This window comes from Aspergillus piperis, assembly GCF_003184755.1.
Source record: "Aspergillus piperis CBS 112811 unplaced genomic scaffold BO85scaffold_39, whole genome shotgun sequence".
NCBI classification, from domain to species: domain Eukaryota; kingdom Fungi; phylum Ascomycota; class Eurotiomycetes; order Eurotiales; family Aspergillaceae; genus Aspergillus; species Aspergillus piperis.
This window is the reverse complement of record NW_020291629.1, coordinates 106,180-129,104: the sequence shown is the minus strand read 5'-3', so window position 1 is coordinate 129,104 and position 22,925 is coordinate 106,180. Positions and strand designations below refer to the sequence as shown.

General features: G+C 52.6%; 4 protein-coding genes across 4 annotated transcripts; 1 reads left to right on the top strand and 3 right to left on the bottom strand.

Moving 5' to 3' along the window:
* Positions 1–1,235: 1,235 nt before the first annotated feature.
* BO85DRAFT_216938 (DUF3824 domain-containing protein) lies at positions 1,236–4,282 on the top strand. Its single transcript, XM_025654652.1, has 4 exons — positions 1,236–1,316; positions 1,375–3,311; positions 3,372–3,713; positions 3,767–4,282. Exons 2-4 carry the CDS (start codon positions 1,523–1,525, stop codon positions 4,192–4,194), a joined length of 2,559 nt encoding a protein of 852 aa, XP_025509763.1. The 5' UTR covers positions 1,236–1,316; positions 1,375–1,522; the 3' UTR covers positions 4,195–4,282.
* A 2,408-nt stretch (positions 4,283–6,690) lies between these two features.
* BO85DRAFT_216904 (putative phospholipid metabolism enzyme regulator) lies at positions 6,691–10,090 on the bottom strand. Its single transcript, XM_025654651.1, has one exon. It carries the CDS (start codon positions 9,686–9,688, stop codon positions 6,914–6,916), a length of 2,775 nt encoding a protein of 924 aa, XP_025509762.1. The 5' UTR covers positions 9,689–10,090; the 3' UTR covers positions 6,691–6,913.
* A 1,717-nt stretch (positions 10,091–11,807) lies between these two features.
* On the bottom strand, positions 11,808–15,119 carry BO85DRAFT_216897 (cora family metal ion transporter). The gene is made up of 4 exons (XM_025654650.1): positions 14,556–15,119; positions 12,463–14,490; positions 12,192–12,394; positions 11,808–12,124 (listed from the first exon to the last, which is right to left on the bottom strand). The coding sequence occupies exons 1-4, from the start codon at positions 14,966–14,968 to the stop codon at positions 12,054–12,056; spliced, it is 2,715 nt and encodes a 904-aa protein (XP_025509761.1). The 5' UTR covers positions 14,969–15,119; the 3' UTR covers positions 11,808–12,053.
* Positions 15,120–15,706: 587 nt separating this feature from the next.
* Positions 15,707–22,618, bottom strand: BO85DRAFT_454510 (uncharacterized protein). The gene is made up of 3 exons (XM_025661301.1): positions 19,563–22,618; positions 17,839–19,457; positions 15,707–17,736 (listed from the first exon to the last, which is right to left on the bottom strand). The coding sequence occupies exons 1-3, from the start codon at positions 22,396–22,398 to the stop codon at positions 16,207–16,209; spliced, it is 5,985 nt and encodes a 1,994-aa protein (XP_025509760.1). The 5' UTR covers positions 22,399–22,618; the 3' UTR covers positions 15,707–16,206.
* Between the last annotated feature and the right edge of the window lie 307 nt (positions 22,619–22,925).

Sequence of the window (22,925 nt, the reverse complement as noted above, 5' to 3'; positions counted from 1 at the left end):
AGCAGACCACTTTGGCCTTGGCTAGTCAATTTCTTGTGAAGGAAATTAACTGCGAGAGGTAGCAACTGCGGTGCACAGTCTGGGGATCTCCGAAGTGACAGGAAAGTGGACGTCAATCCCTGATGGGGAGCATGTCGGAAGGGGGGACTAGGGGCAAATCAAAGAAAGTTTGCCTGGGGGAAAAGTAAACATCGGGCAAAGGAAAAGAGGCAGATCAGAAGTCAAATGTGAAAGCGCCACCGCGGCTATTCGGAATTCAGTTCCGCTCATTTTCGAAGTCCGAAAGGGTCTTGCAAGTCCGAGTTACACATGGCTAGACACTTGCATAGAAATTTCGAAGCAAGCTGTGGAAAAGAAATAAATGCATTTCTGGTCCACTGATTGACAGGCGGCATGCTTCCATGGTTTTTCGACACGCCCAACCCACCAGGATCCGTGGAACCGGCCACCAGGAACAACTGGATCAAGTACAAGTCAACAACATGGGTATCTTGTTCAATGCTGAGGGCTTAGTTATGGAATTAAGCGGGCCATGGGTGCCGAATGGACAGAGTCGGAGGGATACAGACTATGTAGAAGCCGATGGTAAATAATTCACTAATTAGTTAGCATCGGGCGCAATGTCAGCCTCGTTCAATCTTTGTGCGTTTGGAATTCCGGGAAGGACCTCATGACTGTCACCCCAAGCAGGCCAAGAAGGACTCTGTGTACACTGCAAAGAAGTGAATCATTCGGATTGGTAAGGATGGGTTGATGCGGAAGAGTCAGAGAGAGAGAGAGAGAAGGAGTGAGAGAACAAGAAACTCGAGTTCTACAGTATCAGGGATACTTCCTAATTGGGCCATCACGAGGTCTCGCCTTCACGTGGCCGATCAATTTCTTGTTTGGGTCAAATCAATCCAATTCAATCCAATTCCAGTTCCATTCCATTCCCTCTCCATCATCTTCGTCATCTTCCCTTCCATTCTTGCCATCGCTGGGATTAGAAATTAGAAGATCTCTCTGATTTCAAATTGAAGCCATCTCACTCAGTTCCTGGAGATAGAAAGAAACCAGACTAGACTACTAGACTGCTACTAAGGATCCGCGTCTAGACACTTTACCAAGTGCCACTTGCTGTCCCGTCTATTTTACCCCTCCTCACACCAACCAATCCCTATTACAACACCACTAGCATTACTGCTCTTCGCTCAGCCACTGTTCGATTCTTTGACCATCCGCGCGCTTCGCCTGCTTCACTGTCCTATCGTCGGGCGTCTCTTGTTTCACCCTGGGATCCCTGATAATTTACACAGAACCATCAACCTCCTGCGTCAGTCAGTGTTGCCCGCCCGGCCATTTCGTCAGCCTTGCTAATACCCCACTTCCCTGCAGCCTCGCTTCCCATCTTTCAAATCTTCCATCTTCCTCTCCCTTCTACTAAACCTTGCCCCTTTTCCCCTCCTTGAGTGACCCTTCTTCCGTTATTTCATCCAAGTAAAATTATACCTCCCAGTTTTGAAGATTGTTAATCACCCCCTTCATGTCGACGTACATCTACAAAGAACGAGACCGTGAGCGGGAGTGGGACGAGCCCCGTTCTTCCACCGTCTCTATCAAGCGTTACGTCATACCCTCCGAAGACGAACGTGAGCGCGACTTTTTCTATCGCCGCGAGGACCCTGGTGATAGAGAGGTGGTGATTCGGCGCACGGTCGATCGTGAAGAACCTCTTACCGTGCAGCGCTACGAGCGTGAAGTTGATTATGACTCGCGCCCATATGACTATCGCTCCGAAAGAGACTATTACGAACGTGAGTACTATGCGCCCGAACGCATCCGCAGATATCCCGCCCCCATTGTCATTCGTGAAGCTCAGCCGGTAATCTTTCTTGAAGCCCGAGGTCCGGTCTACGTCAATCCGAGGGAGTCCGACTACGAAATCGTTCGCCGCTCTGAAGTAGACAGAGAGCCCGGAGGTTATTACTACCATCGCCGTGTTCGAGAATACGATGATGACCGCCGTTCTCGACGGGAACTAAGCCCTAGTGACTCCATCTCTCAGGCTGCCCGCCATCGAGATGACCAGGAGGCGTATAGCAGTGACGACAGCATGGTTTACATCCGTAAAGAAGTTCGAGAATACGATGATAGCCCCCATCATCGGCGACATCTGGCCGAGGGTGCGCTAGCGGGTGTCGGTGCCGCAGAACTGCTTCGCAATCACCGCAAAAAAGAAGGGGAAGAAGTGTCGGATGGTGTGGGCCGCCTGGGCAGGGATGTCGGCGCGGGTGCTCTGGGGGCTGTTGCGGCAGAGGCAGTTTCGCGCGTTAGAGACCACTACCGCAGCAAAAGCCGACATCGCTCCCATTCGATTGATGATGGCAGAAGCTCTCACTCGCGCCATCACCATCACCATCATCACCACCGCCATAGCCATAGCCGTCGCAGCCGCAGCCGTTCACACTCCCACTCACGCGCCAGACATCTTGCGGAACTTGGCCTAGGCGCTGCTGCCATTGCCGGAGCCGTGGCGTTGGCGCGGAGTAAGTCAAATTCAAACAAAGACCGACGAAGCCGCTCACGCCATCGCCGCGCCTCGAGCTCGCGCAGATCGCTAAAGGATAGCCATGAAGAGACACGCAGCCAGTCGCAACGCAGGAAACATATGGCAGAGGCTGGCCTGGCTGGAGCGGCTGTAGCGGGGCTGGTGGAGAAGGCACGCAGCCGTTCCCGCTCTCGCAGACGCGAGTCTCGATCACACAGTGCTATCCGGAAGGCCCTCCCCGTGGTAGCAGCTGGACTCGGAACGGCAGCGGCAACGGGTCTCTACGAGAAGAATAAGGAAAAGAAAGAAGAGGAGGAGTCACGACGTCGGGAACGTCGACGGTCGAGGTCGCGGAGCCGTGCCCCGTCGGAGGTGTACCCTGATCCAACGAGGGACTCACCTGGTTTGATTGAATACGGCGATCATCCAGTCCATGGCAGCATACCTCCTAACTACTATGGTAGGCCAGTGAGCCCGCATGGATATTATTCCGACGCTTCTGATCCTGTAGCCAGCGGTGCTGCGGGGTTCGGCTCCTCCAGGCATCGAACACGCAGTCTCAGTCGCAGTCGCAGCCGCAGCCGGGGCGTTCGATACAGTAGCGACTCGTCTGATTCCGATGGAGGCAGCCGCCGCAGGCGTCGAAGCCGTCACGGCAAGCATCGCAGCCGTTCCCGCGAAATTGCCGAAGCTGCTTTAGCCGCCACGGGAGTTGGGTATGCGGCCCACAAGCTTTCACAGAGAAACGAACGCAAGAAAGCGGATAGGGACAGAGATAGGCCGGGTAAGCCTTGGTGATCTGCGGTAAAAAACTTGGCATTCCAAGCTGACGATTGTCTGCTAGAATCCGATGAGGATGCACGCCGTGAGCCATATGACAACCCGTATAAAACTCCATTGCCCTATCCGGCCACACCTGCAGCAGCGCCTCGGCCAGTTGATGATCACCAGTATTATCCAAACGGCAACTACTTTCCGCCCCCTCCAGCGACAGGCCCACGCCCAGAACCGGCACCTTACAGCCCGGCTGACTATCCACACCCTCCTGGCCCGGTGCCACCCCAGTCGTACGAATATCCCTCTGGCCCTGGCCCAAACCCTTACGCTCCGCGGCCCCGCAGGGCAGACGAGAATGTGAGTGCATCGAACTATCCCCAGCCCACTGTCCAAGACCGCGCATTCGATGGTGGGTTCAGGAAGTCTGCCGCCAGTTGGGCTATTACTGACAGTGTTATTTAGGTATAGACGTCCAGTCGCCGCTGAGAACTCCCCGTGCGAGGAGGCGCCGATCACGCGCTGCCAGCCAGCCTCCGGGGCCAAAGTCAGTTGTATTTGATATCCAATCAGAGCATGAAAAGCAGAATGATCTCGGATACGAGACGGATGACAGCGATTCTACTATTGGGTCAATACATGGGAGCCGTCGCAACCGCCCTCGGGCTCGTCGACACTCTTCGTCGGAGCCGTACTCTTCATACAAACGTAGTGATGCTCGCTCTGGGTCACAGGGCCAGCAGGATAATGCGACAGAGTCAGATTCTGATTCGACGATTGATCTGCCAGACCGGTTTGACTCGCATGGTCGGCTTCTGCCACAGCCCGACGATGATCCGCTGGCAGGTCGGCTTGAGCAGCTCATGAGGGGATTTAACCGAGTCTTTGCGTAATCATGGTGTTTATTGTCACCTTTCTTTTTTTCCCACTGTTTATGCCGCTTCTGCTTGACGAACGAAGTAATGATGATGAATGATCTGATTTGACACGTCTGTTTAAACGAGAATATTACGCTTTAACGGCCTCATGTATCTACCAAATGCTTCCCTCTGGTCAATGTGGCTTCGTCTATGCAGAATGAAATTGATAACGCCGGCATTCGGCCGAACGATCTCGCAGATTTGATAGATCGTCCCGTTGAGGGAGATTTCCCAGTTCAAATGCCGATCTCTGCGTGCCTGCCTTGGACGAGGATGCGTCTTCCAGGAAAGGGAAATGCCGGGCGTAACCTAACATGTGCAGATCTGCAACCCCAAGAGCCGGACGATACATGAACCAATCCAACCGACAGGTCAAGTTAACTGTATTCCCTCCCTCACTGTGACCCACTGTGAAGAGAACAGCTGTCATTCTTGGAGTGTTCGCATTGGATGTATCTTGCAGTATGCATTATCCTCGGTCACAAGCACAGTCAGTCAGTCAGTCAGTAAGTAGTAGTAAGCCAGTTCCATCCAAGGCAGCCAGAAGAGACAACTAGGCAACCACCAGAACAAGAATCCTTCGGTTTATCTTGCATTGGGATCATCCTATTGGTGAGGATATTATATCCTTGTTCGCTTCTCGTTTATTCCTTCATCCTCCGCTGCCTTTTTTTCGTTCTTACCTACTTAGTAGCCTACTGCTTCTGTACCTGTGCATTAGAGTACTTTCATCTACGTCAAGTAAAGAAAGTATACTTGAGATTAAAGCCAAGTTGCCTACAGAATATCAGGAACAAAACTAAAAATAAAATAAAATACCTCAGCCAAATTTCTTCTATCCTTGCTTTAACTAGCACTCCAAACAACCATACTCAAATTGAATCAAGTGATCCACTACTAGTATTTACAGGTTAAGCATTATTAACCTTGCATACTTGATTCATACCCTTTCTCCCCCCCCACCCCATCATCATCATCATCATCATCATCATATACGTCTCTTTCCACTTTTCTCACTTCTTTACATACTACATACAGTAAGTTATGGCCTGTCTCATGTACGGTATTTATTTATTTTTATTTATTATTATTATTTTTTTGAGGTTCGGAATGTGGGGGGCAGCGCCCCCCCACCTCCCCCTGGGTTCCGGGTTTATTCGGGGTTCGGGATTTCAAAAGAGTGAAGAACATATGTATACTATACTAAGATATGCATTATGCAAGATTCGGAGTTACTTCGTTACTTCGGTTCCTCGTTTATTTTATTTTATTTTATTTTTTTTGGTTTCGTTTTCTCGTATCTGTCATGTTAGGAATAATAAGCAAATATCCATTTTTCTAATGCAACTATGGCAATCAATGGTTATGAAAACCTTCGACGTGAACTGAATTTAGTGACTGGGAGTTAATATTCATGGGTATCCATCACCCTTTTATAATAAGGAGTGCAAAACATGATTCACATACTACGTAGTTATCCAAATAAAAAGCTTGTCACTCTCTAGGATTAGACTGCGAGTACCTGATTTACATCTGGCTGGGTACTGGCTAGGTAGTTGGTACTAGGATAGTTCTCCATAATTAGATAGAGTTGTCTGTCTTCATGTTCTATCTGGTTCTTTTCTTAGTTGTCTTGTAGTATTAGCCTTCGGTATCTAGTCATTTCAGTGTATATACCTTTAGTATCTTTCGAGAGAAATCAGAAAAAAAATTGACTGAAATCACCAAGATTATCCAGTGTGTCCCCGAAACATGAAAGAAAACTACGGAATCCATCACCTCGGTATCTGTAGAGTTTCTAATGAAGTCAATCAGCCATCAGCTGAAAAGTATTACATCCATCCATCAATCATATTATGTATATCCATGCACTTCCCCCTATTCTCCTAAGTCTATGTACCCCTACCCCTATCTATCCACCATACCATGCAATTAACTTTCTTCAAATGTGGCACAGTCAAGCACCTCACATAGAATATTATGTACACACATACATAGATACAAAAAACGCATGGTTAGGAAGTTTCACAACCCCATGCAGAAGCAAAAGCAAGAGAGAACGACGTGTGCACCCGTCACCGATGCTCCCTCCCCTCCAGTCAAACACACAACGCTCCCAGCCAGGAACCAACCACGCAAGTTTGAAGCAAGCAACACAAGAAGAAAAACAAGTAAAAATAAGAAACAATTAAAAAAACAAACCCCCAGAGAATGAAAATAAAAAAAAGCTGTATAGAGCGCCGTGCTGATGCATACATAACGTTCTTTTCCTTTATTGTAATAAATAAAAGATGAAAAAAAACCGTGCCGTTCTCCATGCTTTTGCTGCCGTTTTCTTTTCATGATGAAAAATATCAGGTCGTTACACATCAGTTGAGAAATAGACCAATCGCTAGGTTTGATAAAATGAAAGCTCCAACAAAGGAAACACGTTATCGCAATAGCGTACTGTCATACGCCATGTTGAGTGGCACAAGGGGGGAGTAGCCCTTGCTCCGGTTGAGGGCCAACCCCATATGTAAGGGTCACCCCGGTCATTCAGTCCTTATCCAGGATAAATTAACCTTCCGCAAAATACAGGGAGGTAAAGACCGTCTAGACGAGAGCCCAGCACGATAAGGTATCGGAAGGAGACACAACTGAGTAATGCGAAGCCACGCGATCATGACTGACAGCTACGGAAAAACCAATTTCACGCCGTAAATGCTCGCTTGAGGGACCGAAAGGTCTTCTTCAACGCCTCGACCGCCGACATATCGACGTCTTCGGTTCGGGCGAGTCGGACTCGGCGATAATACTTGGTCCCAGAGATACTGACGGTCTTGTTGTCCGGCGGATGCTTGCCACCCCCATCCGTGTCATCGTCCTCATTAGGGATTACCTTAATGCTAGAACTGACGGATGCTGAGTGGAGACGGGAACTTAGTGGAAGTTGATATTTGACCACACCGCGGACGATTAGTTCGAATTCATGCTGGAGCACCCGCTCCCATCGCTCTGTGCCGCCTTCTTCCGTCTTGTTGCCCGGACGGGCAAGCCGAATTTGTCCTTTGGACGCCGTAGGAACATAATTCCATGGCGACGGCTCGAAAGACAGAGGGGAATCAAATCGGAACACCCGACCGAGCAACATAGTCTGAGGATCGCCCGCCGGATCAGATTCGATGGGATCTGTGCCCTTGTCCACGCCGCCCTTGGTCTTCTTGCCGTGCAGCGATAGGGTGCTGTTGAACAGGCAACTCGCATCGCCAGCGCAGCGAGCGATGAGAGCCATCTCGGCCCGTTTCCGGCTGTTCTCCACTCTGGGGACGGGACTCGAGTCGGTGCTGAGCTTGCGCCAAAGCTCGTCGGTTCCGACGAATCGACTCTTAGCGAAGATGTTCATGTCCATATCGTCAATGGACACGGGGAACAGGTTCGGATTGACGGCTTGTACATTGAGATCCAACATAATCTCTTGCTCGGAAGCAAGAACGTTTTGGATGTCCAGGATCTCCACATCCACAAGAGCCTTCGTGGAGGCCACCACGAACGACGTCACGCCCCCGACGAGCAAGAAAAGTAACAGACTGATGATGACACATGCACCGTACCGCGAAAAGTACCCGCGTTGCCGCTGTTGCATGTATTCCATCTGGCGTAGGCTGGCACTATTGGGCCGTCGTCCAGCGCCATGACGGCTGCGTGTCACTCGGGGGGACCCTACCAGCGGCGTCCGCTCGTCATCCGCCCCTTCGGCATCAAAATCATACCCGTAGCCATCATTCGACTTTTTGGTCCCGCTGATCGTGCGGTAGTTAGGTCCAGCGCGAGACCCCGGATGCCGGGACTGCCGGTACCCACCGCCGATAAAATGCCGGGGCGACTTGAGGTGCGTCTGAGGCTGAGGGAACGGTGACTCGTGATCGAACAAGGACGGATAGAGGTTATTGTTGCGTCCGTAACGCCCGATGTGATGGTGCCGGGGCGTGTGGGTGCCGCCGTTATCGACTCGGGAGTGGCTTCGGGCACTCTCCTCGCCAGGGTCGTCCGGCCCGGTAGCAAACGTATTATTCGTAAACTTCATGCTGCGTTTGCCGGTCACGCTGTGGTTGCCATCCCGGATTCCCGGCCGACTGCGAACCGCAGACAGCTGATCCACCTGGCTGGCCATGGAGGTGGCACTGGGGGTCCGGGAATGGTATCTGTTTTGCCGCACAGGATATGGGTCAGGAGGGTTGGACTCGTACACAAAGGTTTCGTCCGAGTCGGACACATCGGCCTCGTCAACGGCGCTGGCCACCTTAGCTTCGAAAATGTCCGCTTTGGAGGATGCAGCGCCGCTGGCCAAGGTCGCCGGTTTGCGCACCCGCTTCTTTTCTCTCTTGGCCCGGATTGTCTCCTGGCTACCTTTCATGCGAAGAGTGCCCGAAGGATCCACTCGGCCAGTATTACCCCGGTCCCCGGTAGCCACAGCGAGGGATACCTGGGGAATGGAGCTGACGGTCTCCGTCTCGACAATCATGTTCCGGACAGACCCATCCGCTGGTTTGGCACGAGGACCGCCGCTCAAAGATGTCGAGGACTGCTTGGAAAGAAGAGCATTGGTGCCCCGGGTCTTCGAAGCAGAATGACGGCGATGACCCTCCATTGGCTCGGAGCTCTTGTTCCCTCCACTATCGCTGCCACTCTCATTGTGGAACCGCGACGCCTTGGGGGTGGCGTCCGATTCATCGATCTTTTGTAACTGAGACTCTTCAGTCAGGGGTCGGTTCATGACCGTATCGGTCGAGGGCGTGGACTGATCGCTAGCCATCTCCTGGACGGTTTCCAGAGCCGACCCCTGGCCCCTATGTACGGCACGGGGAGCACTCCGGTCTGGCTTTGTCGCAAAGTCATCTGGCACCGACCGTTTGATCGAGGTATTCGGAGGAGTAGGCTCTTGTGGTTCCGACCGCCGCGTTGTGGCCCATAATGGCATGGTGGACTTGTCCGGATCGGGCACATCGGAGAACGTTTCGGCATTGGGGGGTGGGCTGAGGACGGGAGGTCTGCTGTTCTGGGACAGCGCTCGTTGTACGACCGTGGCGGAGGGGAGCGTGCCAGAACCAGTATTCGTTGTTGTAATGGAACGATTGGGACTGCGATCGATGCTGCCTTTGCGAGATCGAGAGGAAGTGTGACGGGGGGTTGCACTGGTCTTGCGCGGACGAGAGGAGCGGACGGGGGAGGACTCGCGGGAGGATATAGTCGAGTTGGTGGTAGACGTTGAGGCGGAGACGCCAGGAACCGCATGCGAGAACTTAGGCAGCTGTGACGCGGCGGAGCCCTGGGCTTGGGATCGAAAGGTTGAACGTGGCACTTCTATCATGTCACTTTCACTGGCAGATCGGCGTTGTGCAGACAAGGCAGCCTCATCTCCGTGGGCCATACGAGATCCACCAGAGGTCCCATTGGGATAAGGTGACCTCCCGGACTCCGCCGCCATGATCTCTGGCGAGTCAGAGCTTTCTGACAAGACCGGTAGAAATCACGAAGTCCGAGAGGGAACCGGAACAAAGGTCCGGACAGGGGAGGATGGGAGAAAAAAAAAGGGTAAGAAAAAAAGGAAGAAAAAGGAAAAGTAAATCCCAATAATGAAGTATCGGTGAGCCACCAGCCGGCAGGAGACCCCAGGACGGACGGAAGGGGGAGGAGGGCCCCAAAAAAAAGAGACAACAAAAAAAATAAAAGCACTGGGTGTCAGGAGATTCGGGGGTGCTCGAGAGGAAAAAACGGCGAAAGCTAAGTGGTCGCCGCGTTGGGAATTCAGGACAGCGGTATCCTGTCTGTCGTACCAAACCACGTTACACAGTCAACCGAATGAGAGGACGAATGGACGACAGCCACATGCTGCTGATGGTCTTGAGAATTACCAGATGGAGGGAAAAGTATATCAACCCTGCGAGGAGGAGGGGAAAGGTTTGTAGAGAGGGATGCAAGAACTAGGGGGGGTGTATGTGTGTGCGTGTGTGGTGAATGTATGGTGCAGCCCACCCCAGCGGAGGATATTGTGTTGTTGTTGTTGTTGTTGTTGTTGTTGTTGTTGTTGTTGTTGTTTTCCTAGCCCGGGCCCTTTTTTCAGGAAACCAAGTAATAATCCAAGTAGACCGAAGCCGTCAACGCGGGCGCAACCGTGCACATAACTCGATCAGAAGACGGTGAGATGGAACGTCTAGAACAAGGCTCCAAGCGCGTTAGCTCACGGGAAGGACGAGAGAACGGTGTCGATCCAGGTGGCCAACTGCAGGTATGGCCGGAACGAGGCTTGCGGGAGGCGGACGGTTGTGGATGGTGGAGGTGAAGAGGGAGGGAGGGAGGGATGGAGGGGAGTCCAGAGAGGGTTTGATGATGTCTATTGGCAGCTGGCAGGAGGGAATGGCGGATGGACAAGCCAGGTTTCGACAGGCTGTCAGACGCAAGGAATCGATTGCGAAGTCAGAAACTTTCGACAGCGGAAACTGTCAGACACAGGCAGTCAGCAGTACTAGTAGCACCGCCAACCAACCATCCAGCCATCAAGGAACCAGCACCAGCACCAGCACCAGCAGCAAGAGAATAGTAGTAGTGTGTAGTGTGTAGTGTAGTGTATCCAGCTAGCTGCTTGGTACTTGGTAGTGATAGCACTAAGCCGGTACCCGAGAGAAGCTGACCCAGTTTTTCGCCAGTAACCGGGGCACCCAGAAAGTTGCAGCACGGGAGATAGGCCGAAAGTACTAGTCTAGATAGCTAGTAGATAGCGACGATTGCACTGACTTACTTAGGTAAGTCTAGTAAGTAAGTCACTAGATAGTTCCAGTCGTCGCCTGCGTGCGTACACACACACACAGAGAGAGAGAGAGAGAGAGGCAGTAGTATCTAGTACTAAGAAGAAAGAGGAGGACCCCGATCGGGCCAGTCAAGGGGAGAGGGGACGGCGAGACCCAATGATAGCCGCCCACGTCAAGGAACGGGAAGGAAAAAAAGGTGTCTAGCGTGGGAGTCAACAAGCAGTGAAGTGGACCTGTTTTCTTCTCTTTCCTTCCTTCCTTCCTTCTTTCTTTCTTTCAGCTAGCTGGTGGAGGTAGAGTAGCCGACCAGCAGGTAGATTGTGAAAGGAAGATAAACTAAACAGAGGACAGAAAGAGGGGGGAAAATGACGTGAGGAGGGGGTAAAAGACGGGAGATGAGATGAGATGAGATGAGAGGAAGTAGTATGTAGTAGTTAAGGATGTTTTTGTTTCGAGTTTCAAGCTAAGAATAAAACAATCCCCTTCCAAACGGGATTCCTCAGGAATCCACGCCATCATGAGCCTGAAGGTAATCAATACCTGCAGTGACATCGCAGTTTGGTAACTTTACCTGCTGCCACACCACCTTTTCCCCGACCATATGGGACAATACGGAACCAATACGGAACATCCCTCCGACCGGGAGGATCATCATGACTTCATCTCACCCCCCGGAGAAACACATTCGAGACGCGGAAAGAACTTCTTCCCAGCAGGTTTGTGCTAATAACCAGAAAAACTCTGTTTAAGCTTTTTACCAGATATCTTAGAATATTTCAAGGGGAAGGGGGGTTACATTCCCCCCTTTCACATGCTATATACCATAACCTCTATCATCCTAGCCATAATTATTATACACTCAGATAGATGGAAAGGAAAGAAGCTGTAGCCAGAACCCAAAGGTATTGCAAATAAACTCTCATCACGCCATACCTCTTCAATGCAACCCCAGTGCAATAGCCAAAAGAGCAACTAAATAGGAAATTGAATTGGAACCCAGCAAACCAGAGCCAACCTTCTACCCAGATCATCCTCTAAACTAGACTAGACAATCTTATAAACTCGTTTCGCAATGTAGAACGACGCAATGGCGAACAGAACTAGCCCCGCAGTAACTGAAGAGTAACTCCATTAGCCACGACATCCTCATCCAATGTAGAAGAGAGGGAGGGAGAGACTTACTCGACCAAAACCACGACAAACTATCCACATCCTGACCAGGCACCTTGACATTCATCCCCCACATACCACAGATAATATTCAGCGGCAGGACGATCGTTCCCAGCACCGTCAACTTCCCCAGCACATCGGCTGTTTGTTCCTGCCGCTCGTTCATCAGGATGTTGATCTGCGCCAGGTAGTTTGAATGCGCACGCGACAGAAGCCTACAACACAGCAGTCCAATTAGTAAATCAAATACCATTATTCCAAAGGGGCGGTTGTCGCGACGTACGTTTCGTAGTAGGTCAAGCTGCTGGTCATCGTCATGATATGGTCTTGGATATCACCCAGATAGAGACCAATCTCCGACTTGGGCGCCACTTCCCATTGCTCGTTGCATCGCTTGGCGAACCCCTTGACAACGTCTGCCTTGTTGCTCAAAAGGCGGTACATCCCCATCACCTTCTTGCGGCACACGCCCACGCGCCGCAGCATCTCACCGGGGGCCAGAGACGTGGTCACGCTCTGATTATCTTCTTCCTTGTTGGGCCCCATACCTCGCTCATCTGCATGCATCTGCATGATCTTCTCGTCGATCTCATCGACCTCGTCCTCGATGGCCTGAATCAAGGGGCCAAATACGTCCGTGATGTCATCAATAAGAGCATACGAGATCCAGTCGGAGCTGAGGATAAGGTAATCCATTAACTGACGGATTCGTCGGCGCACATTCGCCGGATGGGGCGTCTGCGAGAAGTGGAAGGACAGCACACCTTCCCGGAACACAACGACATACATGTTCACGGGCTCGAGATAGTTTTCGCTATTGGGGTCTTGCTCAAAGGTGCGGTAGTTGACAAAGTAATAGTTCCGGAACAGCTCGACTTTCTCGCGCGCCTCTTGCATCATGATATCCTCGGTCGTCAGGGCATGGATACCAAAGGATTTGGCGAGCACTCGCATTTCTGCATCGGTCGGGCACAGAACATCAAGCCAAAAGGTCGGCCGAGGCCCATACCGTTTGGGCTTGGGTTGTGCCGGTTTGCGTAGAGGCGACGCTTCGGCGGATGTTCGTGCCTCGGTGACAGCCTCACTGATGATGGACGTTCGAGGCTGGTGCCGTTGATTCCCATAGACACCCTGGTGATTGTTGGGATTATGGATACCATTGCCATTCGCGCCGTGACTGTTACCGTTCGGCGACATGACCCGGGATACGTTGCCGCTGGGCTGACGGCTATGGTTGTTGTGGTCTGTTGTGCTCTCCCTTTGATGGTGCTCCTCCTCTTCCTCCTCTTCATCCGACGAAATGTCTAACTCTGGCGGATCAGGGATAAAAAGCTCGCGGAAACTACCACCAGGCTGGCATAGCTCCGAGATGGTCTGGGCGTGAATAGTACTTTGGAACTCTTCGTTGAAGTACGTGAATCGGTAGGGAGCTTCCTCCTCTTCGCGTCGCCAGAGTCGGTACTGTGGACGAAGACGACCCTCGACAAGCATAGGCTCACTGATCTTCTTCGCGCGATAAGCACCTGAACGCTCCTCCTTCTCCTGGCGGCTCCAATCCTCCAAGACGGATAGATCCGGCCATTCCCTAAGCCGCCGCCGTCGGCGATGGCCTTCTTTGGCCGCCCTCTGTGCGTCTTCTTCGGCAATCTCCGAAACCTCTTCCGTTGGGAAGCAGACATCTTCTTCAGCTGGGAAGGTCGTACGACGACGGAGACGCTCCTGAGGGTTAATCTGCGGTGACGTCGGCGACGACCCAGGTGACTGCGCGGGTCGATTATTGGTTCCATCGACATCGATCAACACATCATGCGAGCGAGCCAGTTGTTCCATACGATTGTCAATCGACTTGGCAAGCGAAAAGTCGAACTCCGCCCCGGTGACCACTGCATCGTCATAGTTCATCTCAGGCCCGAGCTTGGGCGACGTTGGCATTGACGGAGGGTTGTTGATGTCATAATCACGATCTTGTTGCTCACCAAACTTGGGACTCGGTATGGCACGAGGCGAGCATCGAGAAGAGCTCGAACGACTGGAGGCAGGTCGTCGCTGGTGGAACGACAGCGGGCTTGACCGAAAGTCGGCCCCGTACCGAGGCAAGCTAGGACTATGACCAGAGGGCGGTGGCATCAACGGTGTCCGATCATTGACTTCCTCTTCTTCCCCACCACTATCATTATCCACTCGATACGATCTATGCGCCGACGGCAGGGTCTGGGAGCCCGACTCGGGACGAAAGGGGGTGGTCGAGGAACCGGGACGGTAAGATTGGGCGAGACGACTATCTCTCCGAGGTCTCATCGACGGTTGATGACTATGTAGAAATTAGCCCGATGAAACTAAATCCCAAACCAAGAGAAACATGACTGAGCAACATACCGATGATCCAACAAAGCTTCACTCTCCAAACTCGTACTACTGAGATCCCTACTACCCAGTTTATAGAACGGCAGCGAAGCTTGCGGCTTCGTCTGATCAGCCATCATGCTGATATCCTCACCTGCGTCGGGGATCGAGGCATGAGGAGCAGCGGGATGAGGATCCTCAGCGCCGCCGAGAAAGGACTGACGGCGATGACGACGCTTTCGATGACGGGGTTTTTTCCGTTTGGCAGATTTAACCGTGGTACCTGATCTGCTTCCTGCGCCATCGTCCTGCTTCCGATCCGAGCCAGGAGTTTCGTAGCCACGCGTGATTGCTAACTGGGAGTCACCGGCACGTCGAGTACTGTGTCGGGAGGGTTTGGACGGGCTGGGAGCGGTCTGATGCGGAGTTGACGGTGAAGGCTGCATTGTGATCTGGAACGAGGGCCTCGGGGCCGAGGATGCTGCATGCACGATGATCGGCCCAAAAATTTGGGAAAATGTTCCCTCAATTCCTTATCTTAATGGGTTCCACTTCCCAAGGCGATAAGTTTGCAGCTAGTAGTAAATAGTATACGGTTTAGCAGCACCATGCACGGGGGTTTTCGACACCGAGGAATGACTGCTGCGATAAGAATGAGAGTAACGATGACGAGGATAAAAAAAAAGGCAATCCAAGACGCAAGGTTATCGGGTATGCAGTGTCGGCCAGCCTAGTAGGGCTCAGCGTGGTCAGGGACAATTCATCGGGGCGCAGTGCGCAGTGCGATTGGAGATCGGCGAGCGAGGGGCGAGGCGTGGTGGGACATGAGGCACTTCCAACGGTAAGGGTTGAGCTCCATCAACTGGAGAAATGGGGGAAAATCCTAAGAAGTACTGTGTAGTACAGAGTACACGATGGGGATAGACTAGAATGGGGGTGAAAGGTGGGGAAGCCAATGAAGGACCTCTGCTGTCAAGAGAAGTTCCGAAGAACAAGCAACGATGGCGAAGATGGAAGAGTGAGGGAGTTCCAGACCAAATGCCTGGCAAAAAGCAAGGAAACCGGGAGCTCCAGTCCCCCTGCCCGGCCATAATCACCGCTTTAAGGCCCGCCCAGTCAGGTGATGACATCACTGGCTCACCGATGCTTTTTAGCTTCCCCCCAACGCCAAATACGGAAGTCTGTTCTTCAGAGCCTGCAATGGTCTCATTGTCATCATACTACATACAGTCATACATATTAGACACCACAATGTTACATTAACAACATGGGGAAAAATAAAATAAATAAAAGGCATAACTTCAAAGTAGCAATCAAGGCCGTCATATCGTCAGCTCTAGATATCGGGCATCATCATAGACATCATCAATATGAGACAAGAAATGAGAATATTATGAAACAGAAAATAGACAAAAAGTATCAAAGCAACCAGACAGGGGATATAATTGAAAGCACAGCAAACGCTCCAAGTAGCCTTCCAAGCATTATTCATTACCTTTTTTGAACCGGGTTGGATTCCGGCTCTCATCATCCATCCGTCCTGACGCCTCCCGTGCTAACCAACGCGAAAGAATAAACAAAACCATAACAACCCGCAAAGTAGGATGGATCAGACTCCCAGCAAATTGTGCAGTCGTCGTCTCCTAGTAGACTATGAGACATATTCTGGTCTGAGTGTGACGCCTCAGATCACATTGCTCATGTCCATGGTTGACGACGGGGCGACGCTGTGGACCGATCTCGTGGCATCCAGGGACATGCGGTCGCCGCTGAGCATCTTCACCACCTTCTTGTCCTTGTTGGGTCTAGCAATGAGCACTTGGGCCGGGCAGACGACCACCTCATCGTCGCCTTCTCCCCGGTCATTGCCCTTCTTCACCACCAACGGGAACAGAACAACCCGGACTACCGCTTGCTGTGTTTCCAGCTCTTCATTTGACGTGGTCTCTCCACTGCGCTCATTCATCAAGGAGGCGTTGAAGTAGACCTGGCGAGCAAGATCACCATTGGTGTCATACTCGGGCTGCAGTGGCGGTAGCATAATGTATTCTGCCAGCTGGGTGCGCATCTCAATCGACAGGTGGACCGCGACACGGAGCACCTTGCGGAGCGAGTCCAGAAGCTGGGCCTCGACATTGGTAGGTGGCGGGAGGAGGCGTGACAGAGTGTCAAAGATCTCCAAGGCGACAGCTTCAGTATCACTCTCACGCTGCTTCGAGAAGGTTGGCCGTTTCGAGAGCAGAGTCAGAGTAGTGGCGCGCCACCGGTGGATAGCACTGCGTGGGCCAATGTCGGCTAGTTGTTTCTCCAGAGACTTGAGCTTCTGTCGTTGCTCACGATCCATGCCGAATAGGTATCGTGTGAAGATAAACTCCCATACCATAGTCATGACAACAGACATGAATACATCACGACGACGAACTCGATCGCCGAGGTAGCTGTCTACATCGGAACCGTCCAGGATGGCGTTGTCGAACCGGTCGGCAATCTTTTCATCCTGCAGATCGCTGAGCTTGCGGCAGCGACGGTGGTCGGAATGCTTGGAGAAACGGAGGACCCATTGCTGTACATGACCACATAGCTTTTGGCAAGCAGCATCGAAATAATCCTCGTCGCGGAAGACCAAGACGTCGTCCTGCATGGCTGCCGCGATCTGTTGCTGTAGTTGTTTCACCTTGTCGCGAGCATTCTCCAATTCCTCCCGTAGCCGTCGTAGCTCCATATCCTTCTGGGCCAATGCCGTCTCCACTTCTTGTCGCACCCGATCGTGCATTTCTGCCGACAGTTGTTGGTTCTCCGAGCGCAACGCATCGACTTGGCGATCGAACGTCTCCTGCATAACTTGGACTTCCTGCGCATGAGTGGCAGTGAGGTTGGAGCTCGTCGTCGTGAGCCCGGCATTTTCTTCGGTCAGACGGGCTACTTCTTTCTGCAACCACTCCAGCGAGCTCTTCAATTGTTCCACTTCGGCATCCCTGTCCCGCAGATCGGCGTCGCGGCTGTTGAGGGCATGGTCACTCTTGCGTCGGGCGACGGAGGTTTTGCGGAGTTTATCTTCAGCTTCCTCACGAGCGGCGGCGAGAAGACGATTTTCCGAAATAAGGCGGTCGAGACGAGACTCGAGTTCTTGGAGATGTTGCATACTTCGACGGTGCCGAATGCTGGGCGGTCGGCTAGGCGACCGGGGCGAGCTGGGCGTCTCACCCCAACCCTCCTACAGTAGTAAACAGACGATCGGTTAGCCAACCCAGACCTTTCGATAACGACGAAAATACCAATGCACAGAATTCATGAAAATTCAACTAGTAGTACTTACATAAACGTCCGTCATATTACGCAGGGGACGCTTGCCCTTGTCGGTGACGGGGTCGTAGGAGGAAGAAGAGGCGATGCGCTCGAGGTTGAGGTCCGAGGCTGAAGAAGCGGGAGGCTGGGGCTTGCGCTCTGATTGGTCGTCGCTCTCCTGCGCCTGAGTGGTGGCTGCCGCCCGCAAATCTCCGCTGGCAGTGCGATGATTGCGTCGCAGCGATCGAGGAGTCGGCGTCTGCTCGAGGTTCGGCGTCATGTTGTGCATGCTCTTGACTCCTCGGATGCTGCTGCTGGGCCGTAGAATTGGCTTGTCTTGTTCCGGCGTCTTGAGCACCTCAGCCGGCCATCTACCGTCCACCAGCTGACCCTCAGGGCTACGCTTCTTGACATCGACATCGTCAAACGGCGTTTCTTTATCCGGTGTTGGCCAGGCCTGACGGGCCAACGCATTGTCAGTAAACTTCCGGGTCGGGGTTTCGGGGCGAGGAAGCACATGTTCGGGCTTCATCTCCAGACGGGGCGTGCCGCGTCCGTGACCCACGGTTCTTGAACCGGTGGATCTCTCCGTTCGACCCCTTGGCTCATCCTCCTCGATGGTTTGCAATGGTGTCCGCGGCGGGGAGACTGCCTCTCGATCCACCCCTGTCGGCTGCGGCGAGGGCGTACGTGGCTGAGAGTTTTGGTCGACCTCCAATGACCACGGCCGCCGCGTTTGGTTAGATCGACCGTGGATTGACGGGCTACGTCGTAGCTCACAAGTTGGGCTAGAGCGTGACGTTTCTTGTCCAATCTCTTTACCGGATGGGGATCCTGACCGAACGAGTACCGACTGTCGCTCATGCACGGGAGACGGGGCGTATAGTGGAGCCTCGTGGTGGGAAGAAGGGCTAGGCTCTGCGGTTTCGGCTTCAACTTCCTTGGGAATCTCCTTGTCCTTTTGTTCTTCCCACCGTATGTCAATTTGTCTAGACTTCTCTTCCGGTCCGTCCGAAAGCACAGAAACATTATACGAAGTATCTGCTTCAACTTCGATCACAGGCTCGTTTGGAGAAGGGTGCAATCCAGTCTCCAGTTGTGTAGACTCAGCTGCTTCAGCAGGTTCCGTAGCAATTTTGGCATCGTCCTGCCCCGAAGACGGGGAGTCGGCCGTGTTAATGGGCGCCTCCAAGACTATCGCGCTGTCGCGAATTGCTTCCTTGTCAATAGTCTCTTCCTCAGCCCCATCTTTTGCTGACTCGGACGGCTCAACTAGAGCTGGTCGACGAAAAAACCCCCGTTCCAGTTGAGGAAAGATGCTGGCAACCTTGCTTTGCTTCTGCGACTCCGAACCGAGGGATTCGCTGCTAGTCTTTGCGTAGATAGAGGGTTCTACATCGAGTGCTGTAGAGGGTGAAATTGGCGGAACAGCAGTTGCTTCAGAGGGAGCTTGTATGTCGCCTCGGGTTTGCTGAAATGCTCTGACTGTCGTTTTCCCTGCCGCGGCTGATGCGCTTGGGTGTCGGATCACCCCTTCCGGGATTGCGTTCTCGTCAAAATCTGCAATGCCTGGCTCGAACGGGACAGCACGAGCTTCGGGTGAGGAATCGGGTGATCGTTCGGTAGCATCGACTTCGCTTTTCTCCCAGTCTATTATAGGCCAAGAGTCATCATCTTGTGCGCGTTGCTCCCAAGCCGGGATCTCAGTTTCCTGTGGTGGAAAACTGGTGGCATCCTTTATGTGGGGTTGCTCACCTTCTGGGTTCTTGACATTGAGGGTTTGGCTTTCCAGACGCTTCTCTTCTTGCCCAGAGAGTAATGCTGGAGAGACATCGTCCAACGTAGCCTGTTCAGCAGCCAGCACGTCTGGTGCTTCAGTCACTTGCTGCTGGACCAGGTTCTGGTCCGCCGAAGCACCAGCGTCAACATCTGGCTGCTGCCCTCTATCAGACTCTACAAGCACTTGCTCAGCTCTTTGCTTGGCCTGTCTGCGTTCCTTCTTGGACAACTTCTTCGTTAGGGGAGCTGGTGCCTCCTGTCGTTCCGGGAACTTCTCAGACAACTCTTCAGACATCCCAAGGTCGTGCTTTGCTGTTAGTGTCTCGGTCTCCTGTTCTGCATTGGTCGTTTCTGGTTCTTGCTGGACAACCATATCTTGTCTCTCTGCAGTAGACAGCTCTCGGGGCTCATCAAACTCTTCTGCGCTGCGGACTGGTTCTTCCTCAGCCTGTGGGGCCTGGTGCTCTTCCTCGTCTCCACCCTCCTGCAAGGTGGGAGTTGTCAATTGGTTTTCTTCGACGGCGTTGCTTAGTTCTTCGGCGGCAGGACGGATGGAATCAAGAGTATCTGTCCACGTCAAACCCTCGTCACCGGTAACAGCCCCTTCAGTCGGTGCAAGCGTGGGACTGTTTTGCTCATCTCTGGCCTGTTTCTTCGCCTTCTTCTTTTTCTTCTTGGATTCTTTACGAGTGAGGACTGCCTCCTCCAAGGGCTTCTCCTGGGTCACATCACTCGGAATGGCTTCTGTTGCTTCCGCAGCAAATGAGTTGGTATTGTCTTCGTCCCTGACCATGTTGTCTTGAAGGGACTGCTCTGACGCCAGTGTAGGTCCTTTTGGTGCTTCTGCGGCTGACTCGAGAGCCTTGTCACCCGAAGGAGCTGGTTCATCAACAAAGTCGTTCAAGTTTGCGTCATCTTGCACGACATCCAAGCTGTTCTTGTCTGCTGTGGGTTCCAAAGCCTGCTCGAGAGTTGCCTCTGTCACTCCCTGTTGGCCGACCAGCTCATTGTCCGGCACTGCTTCGCTCTCGACCTGCGGTTCAGTTACCTCATGAGGCTCAGTCTCATCTTTCGCCTGACTCAACGCCTTCTTCTTCTTTTTCTTGTTTTTCTTCGTCTTAGAGACTGGCTCTGCAAGGGGTTCCCCAACATCTACTGCGGTTTCTTCGGCAGCCTCCGGAGTGACACCTTCGGGAATAGCATGTTCCTCAGGGGTGTCTTTCTCCACCTGAACAGTTGTTGTATTATCCAGCTGCTGATCACCTGTATCAAGCTTTGATTCAACTGGGACATCATTTGGCTGTTCAGCTTCCTCTCCGTGACTCTCGACAGGGGCAGCTATTTCAAAATCGTGTGCTGCTGGCTCCTCCTCGTCCTTTGGCGACTCGGCTGGCATAAGGGATGCGTCAGGGCCTGATTCAGTACTGGGAGGTGCGGTTTCCATGGGTAGCTCGTCGGGAATATCTGTAGCTGTTGCTTGCTCGTTTCCCTGAACTGCTGTACCCTGTTCGGTTTCTTCCTGGCTTGCTGCCTGCTCTGCCTGGCGCTTTTTCTTCTTTTCTTTTTTGCTCTTTTTCTTTGATGGTACATTGGTCGTATAATCATCCATCGCAACTACCCCCTCGATGGACTCTCCTTGCTGCATGGCATCCGGGGCTTCGATGACTTCTCCTACACGCGTCTCCGTAGCCTCATCCGCCAACTCCTTTTCCGGACTGACGCTAAGCAACTCTTCCTTTTTGACAAGCTGCTCACCCTCGTGCTCAGCGTCCTCCATAATCGGCGCCTGCTCTGTCTCCTTTACAACATCCTTAGAGACATCTTCGATCACATTTCGGTCGGTGCTGGACTCTCCTTGCTCCCCAACTGACGTTTGCCCAGTTTCATCGTCAGGCTTGACCATATCTTCAGCGGGCCGCGTCTCTGATCTTCCCTGCGCATCACCCGACTCCTCCGGCTCGCTAATTGCTAAAGGTTCATCTTGGCTTAAGTTATTGGCATCCAAGTCAACGGGTTTGAGTACTTCATCGGAGGGAACGGAAACTGGGTCGTCTTCACTTTTCTCATGCTCGGGTTGGGGTGGATGAGCGAAAGAAGTCGCTTGCTCTTGCTCTACCTGCGGAGATACCATGTCATCAGTCCAAATCAGATCTTTATCGTTCTCGCCGTGGTTTTCGGTGCCGTGGGACTGATTGTCTTTACCGTCATCTTCAGCAGGTATGTTTGCCGTTTCGAGCGATTGTTCCGCGGTCTTCGTTTCGCTGGGCACTGGAGTGTCGCTCGAATGGCGAGTCTCGTCAGCAGGCTCCGTAGCATCGGCTAGGCTCTTGGACTGGCGTTTCTTGTCTTTCTTTGCCTTCTTCCTCGCTTTGGCTGACATGGGAGGGGCGTCCTTCTCGGGATCTTCTGGTTGTGGAGCGACTACCTCGGATTCATGCAGAGCAGGGACTGTAGCGTCGACAGGTGTATCAGGCTCAACCACGGTTTCAGGTTCAAGTGCGGCCTCAGGTTCAAGCGGCGTTTGAGGTTCGATTGGGGTTCCAGGCTCGGTAGATAGCTCAGGCTCTGCAGGAGTACCGGGTTCGATTGGCGTAACTGGCTCGCTTGGGCCATCATCTGCACCAGTACCTTCGTTTGCCTCTGCAGTCATGCTTTTCTTCTTCTTCTTCTTTTTCTTCTTGGACTTAGAGGAGCCACTCTCCTGTTCAGCAGTCGTGGTCACAGGCTGGGGATCAACTTCTGGGGCAGAAGGGTGCGCATCCGTCTCCGGACTCGCTTCGGGCTGCAGTTGCTCTGCTGCTTCTTTGGCCATAATGTCTGCGACTGGTTCGTTCTCTTCTGCTGATTCCTTGGGAGTAACAGAAGCATCTTCGACCGAGTCAGATTTCGGGGTCTCCGTGGCATCAACTTCGTTTGATGGTAGAGTCACCGGATCCTCCGAATCTTCATTTTTCTCCTCAGTCACAGGTTCGGGTGAGTGCTGTACAGCATCCTCAGGACCAGTGGCATCCGTCGTAGTAGCTTGACTTTCGTCCGCTAAATTATGCGTTTCGCCAGTAGATGTTTCTTCAGCGGGCTGCTCTGAAGCAGTTTTAGCCTCTTGAGACTGACTCATTCCACATCCAGTATCATGGGAATCTTGGCACAGCCCAGAATGAGTGTCGTCTTTGGGTACGGGCTCATCATCCTGCTGACCGGCGCCAAGTGCATCGGCCGCAGGATCGCTGGGCTCAGAAGGTTGCGATTCCGGTTCTGCGTCTGCGAAAGAGACCGACTTCCTCTTTTTCTTGTCCTTCTTCGCCTTCTTCTTGGACTTCGATGACTCCTGTGGATCTTGGA